Source organism: Esox lucius, chromosome 23 (genome assembly GCF_011004845.1).
Source record: "Esox lucius isolate fEsoLuc1 chromosome 23, fEsoLuc1.pri, whole genome shotgun sequence".
Taxonomy (NCBI): Eukaryota; Metazoa; Chordata; class Actinopteri; order Esociformes; family Esocidae; genus Esox; species Esox lucius.
In genome coordinates, this window is record NC_047591.1 from 20,740,274 (window position 1) to 20,761,352 (window position 21,079).

Here is a 21,079-nt window from a genome sequence, read left to right on the forward strand (position 1 = left end):
TCTATTACAAAACCTGATTAAGTGAGTAATTGTTATCTATATGGCTTGTAATAGTTCTTTATCAAATGCGTTTTACTAATGCATTACATGGTGCATGACTTGTTTAACCTGTCAGGCTGCAAATAACTTCATAACAGGTGAGATGGCGTGTGCATACTGTATAGCTAAAAGATAAGCTGCAGTTGGACAGTAAGTTAGCCGTATGTCTCACTGATTATTATCACTGAAAGTTGTAATGCCGTCCGTTAACGGCGTGTGAACAGACATAAATGAGGTACGAACGAGCGTGTTTGGAACTACGTCAGTTGTGTGGTGGCTTTTCCATGGGTTAATGAGTTTAAACCTCATTAGCATGCTAAATTCGCCACTGGCTGGATGTTATAAACATTGTTATAAACATTATTATGCCCGACAAAAATTAATACGGCACTAATGTAAAGTATTCCCTTTGCTTTTTGTCAATTGAATGCCACAGCTCTCTCAATTGCTAAGTTAATATATCTATACATGTAGACTACATTTTCTTGCATGTATGCTGACACAATTCAAACAATGCGAACTTCGATTCCAAACGTTTGACTAATTGCTGAAATATTAAAACTGGGACAGCAGCGTAAAAACAAATATTACACTTGAATGAGTCTTCACAATAAACCCCTGGTAAAAATATAAGTCGCACGCTTCAATTAGCAATTTTAAAAAAAATAGTTATGCCGGATTTAGACAATTGCAGAGGATTCAAAATATATCAACAGAAATTAATAGAGCAGACGGATCATTTCTTTTCTAAATTTCTTTCCAGGACCAATGCGTTTCTTCCTATTCGTTAAGCGTAATCCAGTTGGAGTTAAATAAATCAGAAATGTATGAAAACATGATAACTTTCTTGTTGCCTACAGATTCACAACCACACCTTGTTGACAAATTACAATCTTGTGCAGCTGAATGATGTTTGCAGAATTCTAAATAAATGTATTTAAATGTAGTAACTAACTCTACCAAAAGGCTGCATGGTAAAATTGGTCAGGAAGTACCTCAAGGTGAAACACTAGAGAAATTGTTTGTACACAGCATAACAGTAGCATGATGAAGTACATTAACAAAAATCAAGGGATTGGTAAAACACTTCTATGTGAAGTCCCCCCCATCTTCTTCCGCTTATCCGGGGCCGGGTCGCGGGGGCAGCAGTCTAAGCAGGGATGCCCAGACTTCCCTCTCCCCAGACACTTCCTCTAGCTCTTCCGGGGGGACACCGAGGCGTTCCCAGGCCAGCCAGGAGACATAGTCCCTCCAGCGTGTCCTAGGTCTTCCCCGGGGTCTCCTACTTCATCATGCTCATTTCTCCTCCCGGTGGGACGGGACCGGAACACCTTCCCAGGAAGGCGTTCCGGAGGCATCCGAAAAAGATGCCCAAGCCACCTCAGCTGACCCCTCTCGATGTGGAGGAGCAGCGGCTCTACTCTGAGCTCCTCCCGGGTGACCGAGCTTCTCACCCTATCTCTAAGGGATCGCCCGGCCACCCTGCGGAGAAAGCTCATTTCGGCCGCCTGTATCCAGGATCTTGTCCTTTCGGTCATGACCCAAAGCTCATGACCATAGGTGAGAGTAGGAACGTAGATTGACTGGTAAATCGAGAGCTTCGCCTTGTGGCTCAGCTCTTTCTTCACCACGACAGACCGATACATCGACTGCATTACTGCAGAAGCTGCACCGATCCGTCTGTCAATCTCCCGTTCCATCCTTCCCTCACTCGTGAACAAGACCCCTAGATACTTAAACTCCTCCACTTGAGGCAGGCACTCTCCACCAACCTGAAGTGGGCAAGCCACCCTTTTCCGACTGAGGACCATGGCCTCGGATTTGGAGGTACTGATTTTCATCCCCACCGCTTCACACTCGGCTGCAAACCGTCCCAGCGCATGCTGAAGGTCCTGGTTAGAAGGGGCCAACACGACAACATCATCTGCAAAGAGCAGAGACGAAATTGTGTGGTCCCCAAACCTGACACCCTCCGGCCCCTGGCTGCGCCTAGAAATTCTGTCCATAAAAATTACGAACAGAACCGGTGACAAAGGGCAGCCCTGCCGGAGTCCAACATGCACTGGGAACAAGTCTGACTTACTGCCGGCAATGCGGACCAAGCTCCTGCTTCGGTTGTACAGGGACCTGACAGCCCTTAGCAAAGGACCCAGGACCCCATATTCCCCAAGCACCCTCCACAAAATGCCGCGAGGGACACAGTCGAATGCCTTCTCCAAATCCACAAAACACATGTGGATTGGTTGGGCAAACTCCCATGAACCCTCCAACACCCTGTAGAGGGTATAGAGCTGGTCCAGTGTTCCACGGCCCGGACGAAAACCACACTGTTCCTCCTGAATCCGAGGTTCTACTTTCGGCCGTATTCTCCTCTCCAGAACCCTGGCATAGACTTTCCCGGGGAGGCTGAGAAGTGTGATCCCCCTATAGTTGGAACACACCCTCCGGTCCCCCTTCTTAAAAAGAGGGACCACCACCCCGGTCTGCCATCCCAGAGGCACTGTCCCCGACCGCCACGCGATGTGAAGTCAGTCCTATTAATTCTCATCATAATATAGAACCACTAATGTAATTGTTTAATGTTAAGTAATATTAAAAGAGGCCATTGGCTCCATATGCAGTCAGAAACAATAGTTAGTAGATAAACATCAGATCAGAACAGGTCAGAAAATGGATCCGTTAAGTTTAAAGACCAGCTACACAATCAGCATCTTCAGCGATCCTCAATTAATAGTATTAGTCATTTCTAGGTGCCAATTGGCGTCGGTCCTCTGTGTCTGATGTTACACATCACTCCGCTCTTTGGTCTCAGAGTGCCAGTGTCCAGGATGTCAAAGGACTGGCCGGGCAGCAGGCTGAAGTCAAACCTCTGCAACAGCTTGGCCATTACTACCTTCGCCTCCATCTGTAAACAACAAATCTCTTTATAGGACGACAAATCTGGAGTGCTCAACTGTAAGAATGATGTGTCATGAGTCAGTAGAGCAGGAGTAGGCCTGGAGTAAAACTACTGAAATGAAAAGTATAACCAGTACTAAAGTCATTGTAATGTATTTCATATAGACTGTCTGCTTACCTGGGCAAAATTCTGTCCCAGACATGAACGTGGACCCAGAGCAAAGGGGTAGTAGCAGTAATAGGGCCTTCAGTACAGAAACACAACAAACACAACATGCTGAACATGTACTAAGAAGTATGGTTGCAGAATTTCACTATAAGCATACATTTATGAAACTAAGACCATCTGTAAAAATTGGTTAAATTCCCTTTTAATCAATGAATATGAATATATACTTGGCGGCGTCTGGATGGAATCTCTCAGGGTCAAACTTCAATGGATCTTCAAAGAACTTGTCCATCCGTCCACAGACATATGAATCAAACTGAGAAAAGACAAGATGTTGTAGAGGTAATACAACAAAAGGTACAGTTCAGAGACTATAAAGTGGAGGTACGACGAAATAGCTGTGTTGTGACTAGTGGAAATATTAAGCTTAAGAAAAATGGCAGAAAACTATGGGAATGTTGTACAACCAGAGTACAAATGTGTAAACTTAATCAGAGGTTGTGTAACACATCTTCAAGTTAGCTAGCTAGGTTTGGTTAGTTGCAAGTGACAAAGAATCATGTTTACCAGCGTATCTCCTTAAACTTAGTGTTGTGAATGAAATGTGGAGGTAACATTTCTTGCGCTCAGACATTTAACATTGAAACGAGGCCATAGATTTAAATAAAACAAGCGGAAACCAATGAGCAGTTAAAGTAGCATTAAAGTAACTCACAAAGATCGTGGTTCCAGCAGGGATGTGGATCCCATTTATGACGATGTTTTTAGGGATTGAGCGTGACGTCCCAGGTGCCGTGGGGTACAACCGTAGAGTCTCCTTCAACACCTGACGGATCATCAAACACAACAAGCTGGTGAACTATGAGTGCCGATACCTAGACTGATAACTCAAGACTTGTGTTAGCTCCCTGATGTAATGCTTTGGCTTTAGCCCAGTGGCCAATGAAGATGTATTGTTGTTGACAGATTGCTTGGTTAAAATCCAGTCAGTTTTACCCAAGCAGTACAGATACGTATAAATGTATAAAAAAAACATTGAGCTCACATACCTGAGACAGATAGGTCATTTTCCCCAGGTGGTCAAAGCTGATTTCCCGCTTCATTCCAAGGACATCATCTACTTCCTGCTTTACCCTAGCGAGGTAAGTGACACTTAGAAACTCAACCAATCCTGTTTCATTACAGAATTTAACATCAAAAACAAAGAAATCAAAATAAGCCCTACTTTGCCAATATCTCTGGCAGCCTTCCAAGTTCCATGACAGCAAAAGCTAGCTGATTGGCTGTTGTCTCTTGCCCTGCAAGTGCCAATAGTAAACCATTTATATAAACTGTTAAAAGAGCTTTAGCTTCCAAATTTCAGGGAGACCTACCGGCAATGAAAAATGTCACAAAGTTGTCCAGCATAAGCTCCTCATCATCCTTTCCCATCTTTTCCTCTAAAAGGATGAATACACGATTAGAGCATTCAGACAATAGCACACGTTTAGAGCATTCAGACAATAACACTATAGCTCCACAGAACATTTCTGCATAAACGGTTTATTAGAAACATGACTGGTCTAGCAAACACCTGAATCTTAATGCAACTGACAGAGCAGAAAGGCAGAAGATCAACACTCAAACACACCACTGCCAGCCGTCTTGAGGATCTGTGCAAGTATATCTTTTGGAACGTCTTCCCCGTTTTGGACGGCCATTTTCCTGTCGTTGATCCACTGTCTGCCTGTAGTACGCAGCAGCTTAACAGCATCCTTCACCTCGCTGATTAACTTCCAGTTCTTTGGATTGAGCTGGAAATGTATCAAACATTTATTAAAAGGGAAAGAGTTGTTTAAAACCTTTTATTATTGAAAATCCACCAAGGATTTTCAGTCAGGACATTGAGCTGGACATTGCTATTAATTCTGGTTATTGCGGTTTGCTTACAACCAGGATATTGATGAGGTATCTCAGGAGATTACGGTGTATTGTCCATTTACCATGGCTAAGCGCTGTGTCCAGGTACTCCGTGGTGCGTTGTGCCTAGGAACAGCTCTTAGCCATGTTATATTGGCCATATACCACAACCCCTTGTGCCATATTGTGTAAATAGAACAACTGTGAAATTTCCCTTTAAAGGGCAGGGATTTTTTTTATCTCAAAATGTCGGCCTTTGCTGGTTGAATGGAACTTTTGGCCCAGGTCATAACATTTGACCTGATGATGAAAACAGACAAACTGACATTCATCAATGTAAGGATGTTCTAGGGTCTGCTCCCTTTCAGGTCAATCGGAATTTGGACTCACTGATCTCTGAGCAGGTTAGAACATAATTTAAAGAGGTATTGTGCATGAGTTCTGTTTGTTTTAAGTAAATGTATTCAATATGTTGTTTTGTTTATGGCTGTTATTATTTCTGTTTGTATTGTATATTCATGTGACACACAGGGCCAATTTGAGAACCAAACACATGTTTAATGTTACCATTCACCTGAAATGTGTTGTCTCTAGTACTGTGGACCATCCCTTTTAGACATATTTCTATGGCTTTGGGGAACGGAGTGTCACTGTCATTCAGCAGATCCAAATCCACTCCGAACGCCACCTACGGATAAAATAAAACTCAAGATTTAGACCTTATTTATTTACTACATGTTAACTTAAAGCTCCTGGATGTAGTTATGATAATGATTTCTATAATATTGGCTTGGTTAGACTAAATAGGAACTGTTTAATGTGTCAGTTACCATTTCAAAAAAAAGAAGACTTATGACAATTCATGACTAAGTCCCTAAGGTATCGGTAAAATGACAACCTCTAATCACCAAAACAAAGTATTTACACTAAACTTTTTACCATTAACAAACACAGAATTATGAAAGCTCAGCAGGGATGTTGATACACAACATTTGCTTGTTCTTACAGTGGGAGTAGTCAACTAGATTCCAACACAGACGGTTTGTGACAAAGCCGATGGTGTCTGGAGCACAATTCTAAACCTAATTTGTTCTAAATCAACTACCACTAAGCCCACCAGGAGATTGTATTTAAAAGGAACAATTCATACTTTGGGTCCTTTGAGACACAATAACACATGGATATCTTTTGTACTAAATTCCTGGAGATTTGCCATTCTCTGACCCGCCATAATTCATAAAATAAATTAATAGAAACAAACTTGAACTCTATTTTATTTTAACGCTTTTCCCCAACATCTCCTGATGTCAAAAAGTTACTTCTATCAATGTATGTTTGAGTTCTGACAGTGAAGACGAGTACCTTTGTTACAGAAAGATGGAAGTGTCAGTGTGGTGATCCACGTGCAAGGGGAAGTGACCGTTACCTTGGTGATGACATCCAGGGTCACACAGTTGAACATGTGAAGCATGCTAGTAGCTGTGTTGGTATCTGCCATTTCCCCCAGTTTATCCATCAGCATGTCTGCCCTCTCATTGAACGTACCCATCAGACTCTGCAGGTATCTGACACAGCAACGATGGATAGACTGGTTGACCAACAGACGGGTGGATGGGTTTACTGACTGATGATCAACTGATTTTAATGCCATGTGAACAGGGTGACTTACAGACTGCTGAAGGCAGGGTCCATGATCCTCCGCTGTTTGTACCACAGGTCATGATCATGTGCCGTAACCAGGCCATTTCCCATGAACCTATGGACAAGATGGACAACAGACTCTGAATCAACTGAAAAACTGATTCAATCTGGCAGACTCCTGTTTGGTCAGAGCTTCACAAATTAAAAACAAAAATGTGATAATATGATAAAATTACAAAAACAACAATAATAATTATGAAAACAGGACACAAAATGTGTGCTAGTGATTGTAGCATAAATATACATAGACTGAATGCTTATGTTGGTTGCATCTACATGTGTCTGTTTGAGGTTTGATCGACAGTAGGCTTGTAACACATTAAGTAGCGGGAGGACGTATTAGGGAGTATATTTATATGTTCAGAAAAATGAATCACTGAGAACTTACCTCTGTCCAAACAGGTTGAACAGACTCTTGTAGACTAGTCGGTCTTTTGGGTACTTGGGTGACATCAAAACCTCCTGTGAAGGCAGACCATGATATCAGTAAAGTTCAAATAAGGTTTGTTATTTTACAGCACTTAAATGTAATAAATAAATATAGAAATATTTTAATTGCGGTACACAAATGTTGGTTAACCAAGAAATATATTATTGCGTAATTTGGTTTGATTTGTATTTAGTCTGTCTACAATAGAATATAATTACTCCAAAGTCACAGGTTTACCTTGGTGGTATCTGGACAGGTGACAAACAGCATCACAACATGTAGAGCGTTGAGACGGTACACTGGTCCATATTTTTCAGACCTGTTAGAGATAGAAAATACAAGAAAACATTCTATTGTCACAGGATAAGGGAAACCTGGTGCAGTGTGTGTGAGAATTCAGGTGTCACATCTTGGCCACCACTGTTGCTCCACAGCGTTTAGCTCACCACTCCAGGAACTTCTCGTGAATAATGCGATCGCTGCTCGTCGCCCTGGAGAATGTTGTAAAATGGCCGAATATAAAACTGGGGGGAGAATGAGAGACGGTTTAAATACAAGGCTGACAATTAAGGAGGTAATACTTTCACGTGCAATGCCAGTGAGACGCCAAGCTCGAAAGAGGAACAGCGTTCCCTGGTGGATGTTAAGGATTTGTTTCCCCTGCCCTAACTGTCAAAATAAATCCCAATACGTTTCTTTAAAGTTACTTTTAAGCATAGTATTCAAAATAAATTGTCTGGTTTATAATGACTCACCTATCCCTTGGTGGTCCCGGTATGTGATCATATTTCAAATGAATATATTTTATGTATAGACAATAACAAAGAAATGCGATAAAAAGAAAAACTACCAGGTATGTCAGAACATAACCAAAACAATCTGCAATAAAATAAAAAACGGCCATATTTGCGAAGACGAGCTCGCAGTGATCCAACCAGCCAGTTACGTGGTCGGTCGTTAGTTTAGAGGTGATATTGGTTTCCAAGTGCAATCCAGGTGTCTGCTGTCATAACTTCTTCCGGGGAACTTGCTAAAGGGTTCATTCGCGACCCAGTAGTTGGCTGCTAGACATAAGTAGGTGAATGGTCCGGGGAGGGGCACTGCAAGTATGGTCGGAACGTAAACAACAGTCCAGTTTTTTGGTGTTGTGGGGGTTTAAAAGAATGACATCGCAACTTTGTTAGTGCCGTTGTTGATTAATTCCAGGTATAAGCAAGAAAATGTAACTGAATTATGTAATATATACAGTATAACCAGCCAAGGCTGTTTCTTAGATTTACCAGTATTGTTTATTTAATTTTTTCTGATGTTTTTTCCTGATTACCACCAACCGCTAAACAAAGGATTTGAACTTGACAAGTAGGCTAAAGTTATTGGGCTAGCTTCAACGCTTTCAAACTATATTTTCGGCGGTACACTAGTACAGCAAACTTTGAATAATCACATGTTTTTAAACATGTCGTTCAATGTTGGACAATTTTTCTCCATTAAATGCAGTAGGTCCTTTTATTGGCGTGTTGACAAAACAGACTGTAGGCTACCCAAAGACTGAAACATCGAACCAGCATAAACTTCACGCTTGAATCTTTACAATGGATCAGACTTTTATTAGTTTTTATAATGTAACCCATGATACATAAGAGCATTCTTTCACTTGTAATTCGGTCAGCGAGAGGGTCATTCCTACTATGTGGTGCAATGAATTTCCCCAGGACAACATGTATTGTTATTTATTGTAAAATAGTGAAAGTATAGGTTATTTAACAGTGTAAAATAGTGAAAATCGAAAATCTAAACGTTTGTAATTTATTAGGGCAGGTGTTCTTAACTTCAATAAAATACACTGAACAAAATTATAAATGCAACACTTTTGTTTTTGCCCCCATTTATCCTGAGCTGAACTCAAACATATAAGACTTTCTCTATGAACACAAAGGGCCTATTTCTCTCAAATATTGTCCACAAATCTGTCTAAATCTGTGTTAGTGAGCACTTCTCCTTTGCTGAGATAATCCATCCACCTCACAGGTGGGGCATATCAAGATGCTGATTAGACAGCATGATTAATGCACAGGTGTGCCTCAGGCTGGCCACAGTAAATATTCCTAGACATCTAGTCTGTGCTCTTCATCAACAGAAAACATCAAGAAATTATTTCATCACTAATACCAAAAATAAACAATATTGTTTAAAATCTATTTTCATTTGAATATACGTAAGTGCTTCAGAAGCCATTTTCTGCATAAGGAGCAAAAAGCACTAAGTAGTAGAAAAGGTCATTAGCCAAGCTAAGGACTGGGCTAGTTACTTCCACACCCATTATCTACCATTATTACCATACTTAGTAGTAGTAGTAGTAGTAGTAGCAGTATTATTAGTTATAGTAGCAGCAGTAGTTGCAATATAAAAACTAACAGTAATATGTGTTTAAAGGCCTGGGTTAGTTACATCCAACTCAATTATTTATCATTCTCTATTATTATTATTAGTAGTAGTAGTAGTTGTGGTAATAGTAGTGGTAGCAATTAGTCATAGTAACAGTAGTGGTAGTATTAGTGGTGGTAATAGTAGTAGTAGTCAATAGTAATAGGAACATACACTCACCTAAAGGATTATTAGGAACACCTGTTAAATTTCTCATTAATGCAATTATCTAATCAACCAATCACATGGCAGTTGCTTCAATGCATTTAGGGGTGTGGTCCTGGTCAAGACAATCTCCTGAACTCCAAACTGAATGTCAGAATGGGAAAGAAAGGTGATTTAAGCAATTTTGAGCGTGGCATGGTTGTTTGTGCCAGACGGGCCGGTCTGAGTATTTCACAATCTGCTCAGTTATTGGGATTTTCACGCACAACCATTTCTAGGGTTTACAAAGAATGGTGTGAAAAGGGAAAAACATCCAGTATGCGGCAGTCCTGTGGGCGAAAATGCCTTGTTGATGCTAGAGGCCAACTGATTCATGCTGATAGAAGAGCTACTTTCACTGAAAAACCACTTGTTACAACCGAGGTATGCAGCAAAGCATTTGTGAAGCCACAACAGCAACAACCTTGAGGTGGATGGGCTACAACAGCAGAAGACCCCACCGGGTACCACTCATCTCCACTACAAATAGGAAAGGAGGCTACAATTTGCACGAGCTCACCAAAATTGGACAGTTGAAGACTGGAAGAATGTTGCCTGGTCTGATGAGCCTCGATTTCTGTTGAGACATTCAGATGGTAGTCAGAATTGGGCTTAAACAGAATGAGAACATGGATACATCATGCCTTGTTACCTCTGTGCAGGCTGCTGGTGGTGGTGTAATGGTGTGGGGGATGTTTTCTTGGCACACTTTAGGCCCCTTAGTGCCAATTGGGTATTGTTTAAATGCCACGGCCTACCTGAGCATTGTTTCTGACCATGTCCATCCCTTTATGACCACCATGTACCCATCCTCTGATGGCTACTTCCAGCAGGATAATGCACCATGTCACAAAGCTCGAATCATTTCAAATTGGTTTCTTGAACATGACAATGAGTTCACTGTACTGAAATGGCCCCCACAGTCAGCAGATCTCAACCCAATAGAGCATCTTTGGGATGTGGTGGAACGGGAGCTTCATGCCCTGCATGTGCATCCCACAAATCTCCATCAACTGCAAGATGCTATCCTATCAATATGGGCCAACATTTCTAAAGAATGCTTCCAGCACCTTGTTGAATCAATGGCATGTAGAATTAATGCAGTTCTGAAGGCGAAAGGGGGTCAAACACAGTATTAGTAAGGTCCATCCATCATCTTCCGCTTATCCGGGGCCGGGTCGCGGGGGCAGCAGTCTAAGCAGAGATGCCCAGACTTCCCTCTCCCCAGACACTTCCTCCAGCTCTTCCGGGGGGACACCGAGGCGTTCCCAGGCCAGCCGGGAGACATAGTCCCTCCACTGTGTCCTAGGTGAGAATAGGAACGTAGATTGACCGGTAAATAGAGAGCTTCGCCTTGCGGCTCAGCTCTTTCTTCACCACGATAGACTGATACGCTGCACCGATCCGTCTGTCAATCTCCCGTTCCATCCTTCCCTCACTCGAGAACAAGACCCCTAGATACTTAAACTCCTCCACTTGAGGCAGGCACTCTCCACATACCTGAAGTGGGCAAGCCACCCTTTTCTGACTGAGGACAATGGCCTCGGATTTGGAGGTACTGATTCTCATCCCCACCGCTTCACACTCGGCTGCAAACCGTCCCAGCGCATGCTGAAGGTCCTGGTTTGAAGTGGCCAACACGACAACATCATCCGCAAAGAGCAGAGACGAGTGTTCCTAATCATAGGCGCCGATTTATGTTTTCCTCCGTGGGTGCTCATAGGCGCACGCCATTTATTTATATATATATATATATACACATACCTATATACCTATATATACACACCTATATATACCTATATATACACACCTATATATACATATATAAACGCACTACGCACAGCTATTCATTTACTTATTAATAAAGCCGTAAAGTAGATCTTTCAAAATGTACCACTTATCACAAATACAGGATTGGAGATGAAAAGTTTAACAGACACGTAGGCCTAACCGAGATCAGTTCGTGGGAAATTAATGTTTTGCGCTATTATCTAAATATCGATTAAAAAAAACTTCACATATAGTTTCTGGGAGTTTCTCCCTAATTTCTGCTACGAGTTTTTGATCTGAGAAACGCTGTGATTGGTGGATAGGGAGCACCCGGAGCAGGCGACTGGTTATGTCGCTGTCACTAACATCGACATAACCAATCACAGTGTGACAGACGCTTTACATATCACAAACGGCAAGTTTAATTTTAAATGAATGTAGCCTACTGGCGGTCTGGCACACGTGGGTGCTCGTGCTCGGTATTTTCGTGGGTGCTCGAGCCCCGGAGCACCCACGGTATCGGCGCCTATGTTCCTAATAATCCTTTAGGTGAGTGTAAATCTTCTGGTGTTTAAAGATCAGGGCTAACTACACCATCATCTACCATCCTTTAGTAGTACTGTAGTACTAGTAGTAATAGTATTACTGTTAGTATTATGTTAGTGGTGGTAGTAGTAGTAATTGTGTTAGTCATTTCTAGGTGCCAGTTGGTGTCGGTCCTCTGTGTCTAATGTTACACATCACTCCACTCTTTGGTCTCAGAGTGCCAGTGTCCAGGATGTCAAAGGACTGGCCGGGCAGCAGGCTGAAGTCAAACCTCTGCAACAGCTTGGCCATTACTACCTTCGCCTCCATCTGTAAACAACAAATCTCTTTATAGGACAACAAATCTGGAGTGCTCAACCGTAAGAATGATATGTCGTGAGTCAGTAGAGCAGGAGTAGGCCTGGAGTAAAACGACTGAAATGAAAAGTATAACCAGCGCTAAAGTCATTGCAATGTATTTCATATAGACCATCTGCTTACCTTTGCAAAATTCTGCCCCAGACATGAACGTGGACCCAGAGCAAACGGATAGTAGCAGTAATAGGGCCTTCAGGACAGAAACAAACACAACATGCAAAACATGTACTAAGAAGGATTATGGAGGCAGGATTTCACTATAAGCATAAAACTATGAAACTAAGGCCATCTGTAAAAATTGGTAAAACTCCCTTTTAATCAATGAACAACAATAAGGAACAACACAAGAAAAATGTATTGGCTCACTTACTTGGCGGCGTCTGGATGGAATCTCTCTGGGTCAAACTTCAACGGGTCTTCAAAGAACTTGTCCATCCGTCCACAGACATATGAATTAAACTGAGAAAAAACTAGATTTTGTAGAGGTAGTACAACAAAAGGTACAGTTCGGAGAGTATAAAGTGGAGGTACGACAAAATAGCTGAGTAGTGACTAGTAGAAATATTAAGCTTAAGAATAATGGCAGAGAACTATGGGAATTGTGTACAACCAAACGGTGTACAAATGTGTTAACTTAATCAGTAGTTGTGTATCACATCTTCAAGTTAGCTAGCCAGGTTTGGTTAGTTGCAAGTTAACCAGCGTATCTCCTTAAACTTAGTGTTGTGAATGAAATGTGGAGATAAAATGTATTGCGCTCAGACATTTAACATTGAAACAAGGCCATAGATTTAAATAAAACAAGCTGAAACCAATGAGCAGTTAAAGTAGCATTAAAGTAACTCACAAAGCACGTGGTTCCAGCAGGGATGTGGATCCCATCTATGACGATGTTTTTAGGGATTGAGCGTGACGTCCCAGGTGCCGTGGGGTACAACCGTAGAGTCTCCTTCAAGACCTGACGGATCATCAAACACAACAAGCTGGTGAACTATGAGTGGCGATATCTAGACTGATAACTCAAGACTTGTGTTAGCTCCTTGATGTAATGCTTTGGCTTTAGCCCAGTGGCCAATGAAGATGTATTGTTGTTGACAGATTGCTTGGGTAAAATCCAGTCAGTTTTACCCAAGCAGTACAGATACGTATACATGTATAAAAAAACATTTAGCTCACATACCTGAGACAGGTAGGTCATTTTCCCCAGGTGGTCAAAGCTGATTTCCCGCTTCATTCCAAGGACATCATCTACTTCCTGCTTTATCCTAGCGAGGTAAGTGACACTTAGAAACTCAACCAATCCTGTTTCATTACAGGATTTAACATAAAAAACAAAGAAATCAAAATAAGCCCTACTTTGCCAATATCTCGGGCAGCCTTCCAAGTTCCATGACAGCAAAAGCTAGCTGATTGGCTGTTGTCTCTTGCCCTGCAAGTGCCAATAGTAAACCATTTATATAAACTGTGAAGAGCTTTAGCTTCCAACTTTAGTTTTATGTTGAGTGAAATTATATATGAAGACAAACTAATTTCAGGGAGACCTACCGGCAATGAAAAATGTCACAAAGTTGTCCAGCATAAGCTCCTCATCATCCTTTCCCATCTTTTCCTCTGAAATGATGAATACACGGTTAGAGCATTCAGACAATAACACACGTTTAGAGCATTCAGACAATAACACACGTTTAGAGCATTCAGACAATAACACACGTTTAGAGCATTGGGAAAATAACACACGTTTAGGGCATTCCGACAATAACACACGTTTAGGGCATTCAGGCAGTAACACACGTTTAGAGCATTCAGACAATAACACCTTTAGAACATTCAGACAATAACACACATGTACAGCATTAAGAGAATAACACACGTTTAGGGCATTCAGACAATAACACACATTTAGGGCATTCAGACAATAACACACATTTAGGGCATTCAGACAATAACACACGTTTAGAGCATTCAGACAATAACACTATAGCTCCACAGAACTACAATGAATATTTCTGCATAAACGGTTTATCAGAAACATGACTGATCTAGCAAACACCTGAATCTAAATGCAACTCACAGAGCTGCAAGGCAGAAGATCAAAACTCAAACACACCACTACCAGCCGTCTTGAGGATCTGTGTGAGTATGTCTTTTGGAACGTCTTCCCCGTTTTGTACGGCCATTTTCCTCTTGTTGATCCACTGTCTGCCTGTAATACGCAGCAGTTTAGCAGCATCCTTGACCTCGCTGATGAACTTCCAGTTCTTTGGGTTAAGCTGGAAATGAATCAAACATTTATTAACAGGGAAAGCTTATTTTACAAACGTCATATTGCCACACTACGAGGTTACTATAACAGTTTGAAAATGTGAAAATTGTGTTTCTTTTAATATTGAAAATGTCCGGTGAGGACATTGAGCTGGACATTGTACAATGTACCACGGCTAAGCATTGTGTCCAGGTACTCCATGGTTCGTCATGCCTAAGAACAGCTCTTAGCCATGTTATGTTGGCCATATACCACAACCCCTTCTGCCTTATTGTATAAATAGAACAACGGTGACATTTCAGTTTAAAGGGCGGGGGGGGGTATCTCAAAATGACAGCCTATTCCGGTTGAATGGATCTTTTGGCCCAGGTCATAACATTTGACCTGATGATAAAAACAGACAAATTGACATTCATCAAAATAAGGATGTTCTAGGGTCTGCTACCTTTCAGGTCAATTGGAATTTAGACTCACTGATCTCTGAGCAGTTTCAAAAATAATTTAAAGAGGTATTGTACATGAGTTCTGTTTGTTTTGAGTAAATGTATTCAATATTCATAAGTTGTTTTGTTTATGGCTGTTATTATTTCTGTTTGTATTGTATATTCATGTGACACACAGGGCCAATTTGAGAACAAAACACATGTTTAATGTTACCATTCACCTGAAATGTCTTGTCGCTAGTATGGTGGACCGACCCTTTAAGACACTTTTCTATGGCTTTGGGGAACGGAGTGTCACTGTCATTCAGTAGATCCAAATCCACTCCAAACGCCACCTACAGATAAAATAAAACTCAAGACTTAGAACGTATTTATTTACAACATGTTAACTTAAAACTCCTGGATGTAGTTATGATAATTATAGCTAGTACAGGTGCTGGTCATAAAATTAGAATATCATCAAAAATATTCCATTCAAAAAGTGAAACTTTAATATTACATTCATTCATTACACACAGACTGATATATTTCAAATATTTATTTATTTTAATTGTGATGATTATAACTGACAACTAATGAAAATGCCAAATTCAGTATCTCTGAAAATTTGAATATTACTTAAGACCAACACAAAGAAATTATTTTTAGAAATGTTGGCCAACTGAAAAGTATGAACATGAAAATTATGAGCATGTAAAGCACTCAATACTTAGTTGGGGCTCCTTTTTCCTGAATTACTGCAGCAATGCGGCGTGGCATAGAGTCGATCAGTCTATGGCACTGCTCAGGTGTTATGAGAGCCCAGGTTGCTCTGATAGTGGCCTTCAGCTCTTCTGCATTGTTGGGTCTGGCGTATCACATCTTCCTTTTCACAATACCCCATAGAATTTCTATAGGGTTAAGGTCAGGCGAGTTTGCTGGCCAATTAAGAACAGCGATACCATGGTCCTTAAACCAGGTACTGGTAGCTTTGGCACTGTGTGCAGGTGCCAAGTCCTGTTGGAAAATGAAATCTGCATCTCCGTAAAGTTGGCCAGCAGCAGGAAGCATGAAGTGCTCTAAAACTTCCTGGTAGACGGCTGCGTTGACCTTGGACCTCAGAAAACACAGTGGACCAACACCAGCAGATGACATGGCACCCCAAACCATCACTTACTGTGGAAACTTTACACTGGACTTCAAGCAACGTGGATTCTGTGCCTCTCCTCTCTTCCTCCAGACTCTGGGACCTTGACTTCCAAAGGAAATGCAAAATGTACTTTCATCAGAGAACATAACCCAGCAGCAGTCCAGTCCTTTTTGTCTTTAGCCCAGGCAAGACGCTTTTGACGCTGTGTCTTGTTCAAGAGTGGCTTGACACAAGGAATGTGACAGCTGAAATCCATGTCTTGCATACATCTGTGCGTGATGGTTCTTGAAGCACTGACTCTAGCTGCAGTTCATTCTTTGTGAATCTCCCCCACATTTTTGAATGGGTTTTGTTTCACAATCCTCTCCAGGGTGCGGTTATCCCTATTGCTTGTACACTTTTCTACCAGATCTTTTCCTTCCCTTCGCCTCTCTATTAGTGTGCTTGGACACAGAGCTCTGTGAACAGCCAGCCTCTTTAGCTATGACCTCTTGTGTCTTGCCCTCCTTGTGCAAGGTGTCAATGGTCGTCTTTTGGACAGCTGTCAAGTCAGCAGTCTTCCCAATGATTGTGTTGCCTACAGAACTAGACTGAGAGACCACTTAAAGGCCTTTGCAGGTGTTTTGGTTTAATTAGCTCATTAGAGTGTGGCACCAGATATCTTCAATATTGAACCTTTTCACAATATTCTAATTTTCTGAGATACTGAATTTGGGGTTTTCATTAGTTGTCAGTTATAATCATAGAAATGTAAAGAAAGAAATACTTGAAATATAGCAGTCTGTGTGGAATGAATACATACATAAAGTTTCACTTTTTGAATGGAATTACTGAAATAAATCAACTTTTTGATGATATTCTAATTTTATGACCAGCACCTGAATATTGGCTTGGTTAGACTGGTAATAGGAAATGCTTAATTTGTTAGTTACCACAAAAAAATAAGAAGAAGACTTTTATGACAATTCATGACTAAGTCCCTAAGGTATCTGTAAAATGACAACCTCTAATCACCAAAACAAAATCTTTACAGTAAACTTTTTACCATTAACAAACAGAATTATGAAAGCTCAGCAGGGATTTTGATATACAACATTTGCTTGTTCTTACAGTGGGAATAGTCAACTAGATTCCAACACAGACGGTTTGTGACAAAGCCGATGGTGTCTGGAGCACAATTTTAAACATAATTTGATCCAAATCAACTACCACTAAGCCCACCAGGAGATTGTATTTAAAAGGAATACCTTGTTTGCAATGAGACACAAAAACACATGGATATTTTTTTGTACTAAATTCCTCGAGATTTATAATTTTCTGACACACCATTATTAATAAAATAAATTAATAAAAACAAACTTGAACTCTATTTTTATGTTTCTCACCAACATCTCCTGATGTCAAAAAGTTACTTCTATCAATGTATGTTTGAGTTCTGACAGTGAAGACGAGTACCTTTGTTACAAAAAGATGGAAGTGTCAGTGTGGTGATCCACGTGCAAGGGGAAGTGACCGTTACCTTGGTGATGACATCCAGGGTCACACAGTTGAACATGTGAAGCATGCTAGTAGCTGTGTTGGTATCTGCCATTTCCCCCAGTTTATCCATCAGCATGTCTGCCCTCTCATTGAACGTACCCATCAGACTCTGCAGGTATCTGACACAGCAACGATGGATAGACTGGTTGACCAACAGACGGGTGGATGGGTTTACTGACTGATGATCAACTGATTTTAATGCCATGTGAACAGGGTGACTTACAGACTGCTGAAGGCAGGGTCCATGATCCTCCGCTGTCTGTACCACAGGTCATGATCACGTGCCGTAACCAGGCCATTTCCCATGAACCTATGGACAAGATGGACAACAGACTCTGAATCAACTGACCAGTGACCACGTCCTACCGTTTGAATGTCCATGGTTGGTTATGCCCTCAACATCCAGCGTTCCGACCTAAATGTTTAGAATTTCAACGGTGTTATGCATTGGATACTCAAGGGCAAACCACAAAGTAAAATTCCATTTGGCAGATTCCTGTTTGGTCAGAGCTTGACAAATAAAAAACCAAAAGGTGATAATAAGATAAAACAACAACAATAATAATAAGTATGGAAACAGGACACAGAATGTGTACTAGTAATTGTAGCAAAAACATACATACTTAAAATTATTTCTTATCTACACGTATCTGTTTTGATAGGTGCATGTCACTATGGGTAACCAGTTGAGCAGAGGCGTTCAAAACACTGGCTTGCAAATACTGTAGAGACTGCCGCCAAGCATCCAAGTTCAAGACCTTGCGCTTCGGTGAAGTCGAGGTCTGACAGTAGACATATAACACATTAAGTAGCAGGTGGACTGTTTTGGGAGTATATATGTTCAGAAAAATGAATAATTGAGAACTTACCTCTGTCCAAACAGGTTGAAGAGATGTTTGTAGACTAGTGTGTCTTTTGGGTACTTGGGTGACATCAAAACCTCCTGTGGAGGCCAATAATGATATCAGTAAAGTTCAAATAGGGTTTGTTATTTTACAGCACTAACCTGTAATAAATAAATATCGAAAACTAATTGAGGTACACAAATGTTGGTTAACCCAGAATTAAATTGTTGGGTAATTTGCTTTGATTTGTATTTAGTCTGTCTACAATAGAATATAATTACTCCAAAGTCACAGGTTTACCTTGGTGGTATCTGGACAGGTGACAAACAGCGTCACAACATGTAAACCGTTGAGACGGTACACTGGTCCAAATGTTTCAGACCTGTTAGAGATAGAAAATACAAGAAAACATTCTATTGTCACAGGATAAGGGATACCTGGTGCAGTGTGTGTGAGAATTCAGGTGTCACATCTTGGCCACCACTGTTGCTCCACAGCGTTTAGCTCACCACTCCAGGAACTTGTCGTGAATAATGCGACCGTTGCTCCTCTCCCTCGAGAATGTCGGAAAATGGCCGAATATAAAACTGGAGGAGAATGAGAGACTGTTTAAATACATGGCTGACAATTAAGGATGTAATACTTTCACGTGCAATGCCATTGAGACGCCAAGCTCGGAAGAGGAACAGCGTTCCCTGGTGGATGTTAAGGATGTTTCCCCTGCCCAAACTGTCAATCCCAATACGTTACTTTAAAGTTATCTTTAAGCATAGTATTCAAAATAAATTGCCTGTTTTATAATGACTCACCTATCCCTTGGTGGTCCCGGTATGTGATCATATTTCAAATGAATATATTTTATGTATAGACAATAACAAAGAAATGCGATAACAAGAAATACGACCAAGGATGTCAGAACATAACCAAAACAACCTGCAATAAAACAAAAAACGGCCATATTTGCGAAGACGAGCTCGCAGTGATCCAGACAGCCAGTTACGTGGTCGTTACTTTAGACGCTACATTGGCCTCCAGTCGTCTGCTGTCATAACTTCATCCGTGGAACTTGTCGGCATTTGCTGAAGGGTTCAACAGCGACCCTAGACTTAAGTAGATTAATATTCAGGGGAGGGGCACTGTAAGTAGGTCGGACCATAAACTACAGTCCTGTTTTGTTGTGCGTGGAGTGGGGTGTTATCAGAACGACATCGCATATTCAACTTTCTTATTGCCGAGGTTGATGCATTCCATGTACAAGCTAGACAGTTTAACTGAATTAATACCATAATAAATACATTATAACCAGCCAAAGCTGTTTCTTGCATTGTTTTTTTTCTGATGTTTTTTTTTCCAGATTACCACCAACCGCTAAGCAAAGGATTTGAACTTGACAAGTAGGCTAAAGTTATTGGGCTAGCTTCAACGCTTTCAAACTATATTTTCGGCGGTACACTAAACGTTGAATAATCATGTTTTTAAACATGTACTTCAATGTTGGAAAATGTTTCTCAATTAAATGCAGTAGGTCCTTTCATTGGCGTGTTGATAAAACTTCGAACAGACTGTAGACTGAAACATCGAACCAGAGGCAAAAGCATAAACTTCACGCTTGAATCTTTACAATGGATCAGACTTTTTTATTACAGTTTTTATAATGTAACAGATGATACAGGAGAGCATTCTTTCACTTGCAATTCGGTCAGCGAGAGAGTCATTCCTGCTATGTGGTGCAATGAATTTCCCCAGGAAAATATTTATGGTACTTTGTTGTATAACAGTAAAAGTTTACATTAGTTATCAATGACAAATAGTGAAAATGTTAAAGCTAAACGTTTGTTATACACACTCACCTAAAGGATTATTAGGAACACCTGTTCAATTTCTCATTAATGCAATTATCTAATCAACCAATCACTTGGCAGTTGTTTCAATGCATTTAGGGGTGTGGTCCTGGTCAAGACAATCTCCTGAACTCCAAACTGAATGTCAGAATGGGAAAGAAAGGTGATTTAAGCAATTTTGAGCGTGGCATGGTTGTTGGTGCCAGACAGGCCGGTCTGAGTATTTCACAATCTACTCAGTTACTGGGATTTTCACGCACAACCATTTCTAGGGTTTACAAAGAATGGTGTGAAAAGGGAAAAACATCCAGTATGCGGCAGTCCTGTGGGCGAAAATGCCTTGTTGATGCTAGAGGTCAGAGGAGAATGGGCCGACTGATTCAAGCTGATAGAAGAGCAACTTTGACTGAAATAACCACTCGTTACAACCGAGGTATGCAGCAAAGCATTTGTGAAGCGACAACACGCACAACCTTGAGGCGGATGGGCTACAACAGCAGAAGACCCCACCGGGTACCACTCATCTCCACTACAAATAGGAAAAAGAGGCTACAATTTGCACGAGCTCACCAAAATTGGACA

General features: G+C 41.0%; 2 protein-coding genes across 2 annotated transcripts; both read right to left on the reverse strand.

The window, feature by feature from the left end:
* Positions 1-2,594: 2,594 nt before the first annotated feature.
* LOC109614563 (cholesterol 24-hydroxylase-like) lies at positions 2,595-8,199 on the reverse strand. Its single transcript, XM_010887575.5, has 15 exons — positions 7,892-8,199; positions 7,583-7,660; positions 7,374-7,455; positions 7,095-7,168; positions 6,675-6,761; positions 6,432-6,570; positions 5,580-5,693; positions 4,737-4,899; positions 4,480-4,545; positions 4,332-4,404; positions 4,156-4,240; positions 3,822-3,932; positions 3,334-3,422; positions 3,116-3,182; positions 2,595-2,944 (listed from the first exon to the last, which is right to left on the reverse strand). The coding sequence occupies exons 1-15, from the start codon at positions 8,038-8,040 to the stop codon at positions 2,786-2,788; spliced, it is 1,536 nt and encodes a 511-aa protein (XP_010885877.4). The 5' UTR covers positions 8,041-8,199; the 3' UTR covers positions 2,595-2,785.
* Positions 8,200-12,026: 3,827 nt separating this feature from the next.
* LOC106024908 (cholesterol 24-hydroxylase-like) lies at positions 12,027-19,773 on the reverse strand. Its single transcript, XM_029116977.2, has 15 exons — positions 19,466-19,773; positions 19,166-19,243; positions 18,957-19,038; positions 18,681-18,754; positions 18,035-18,121; positions 17,792-17,930; positions 15,365-15,478; positions 14,545-14,707; positions 13,983-14,048; positions 13,794-13,866; positions 13,618-13,702; positions 13,285-13,395; positions 12,808-12,896; positions 12,561-12,627; positions 12,027-12,389 (listed from the first exon to the last, which is right to left on the reverse strand). Exons 1-15 carry the CDS (start codon positions 19,612-19,614, stop codon positions 12,231-12,233), a joined length of 1,536 nt encoding a protein of 511 aa, XP_028972810.2. The 5' UTR covers positions 19,615-19,773; the 3' UTR covers positions 12,027-12,230.
* Between the last annotated feature and the right edge of the window lie 1,306 nt (positions 19,774-21,079).

Excerpts from the sequence above, each read along its gene's own strand:
- LOC109614563 (XM_010887575.5), bottom strand. The coding sequence starts at position 8,040 with ATGGCCGTTTTTTATTTTATTGCAGATTGTTTTGGTTATGTTCTGACA. Across the intron at positions 6,762-7,094 it reads TTCAACCTGTTTGGACAGAG|GTTCATGGGAAATGGCCTGG; the intron begins GTAAGTTCTCAG and ends TCTTGTCCATAG. Across the intron at positions 4,241-4,331 it reads CTGCCAGAGATATTGGCAAA|GGTAAAGCAGGAAGTAGATG; the intron begins GTAGGGCTTATT and ends TTACCTCGCTAG.
- LOC106024908 (XM_029116977.2), bottom strand. The coding sequence starts at position 19,614 with ATGGCCGTTTTTTGTTTTATTGCAGGTTGTTTTGGTTATGTTCTGACA. Across the intron at positions 13,396-13,617 it reads AAATGACCTACCTGTCTCAG|GTCTTGAAGGAGACTCTACG; the intron begins GTATGTGAGCTA and ends ATGATCCGTCAG. Across the intron at positions 12,390-12,560 it reads TGGGGCAGAATTTTGCAAAG|ATGGAGGCGAAGGTAGTAAT; the intron begins GTAAGCAGATGG and ends TGTTGTTTACAG.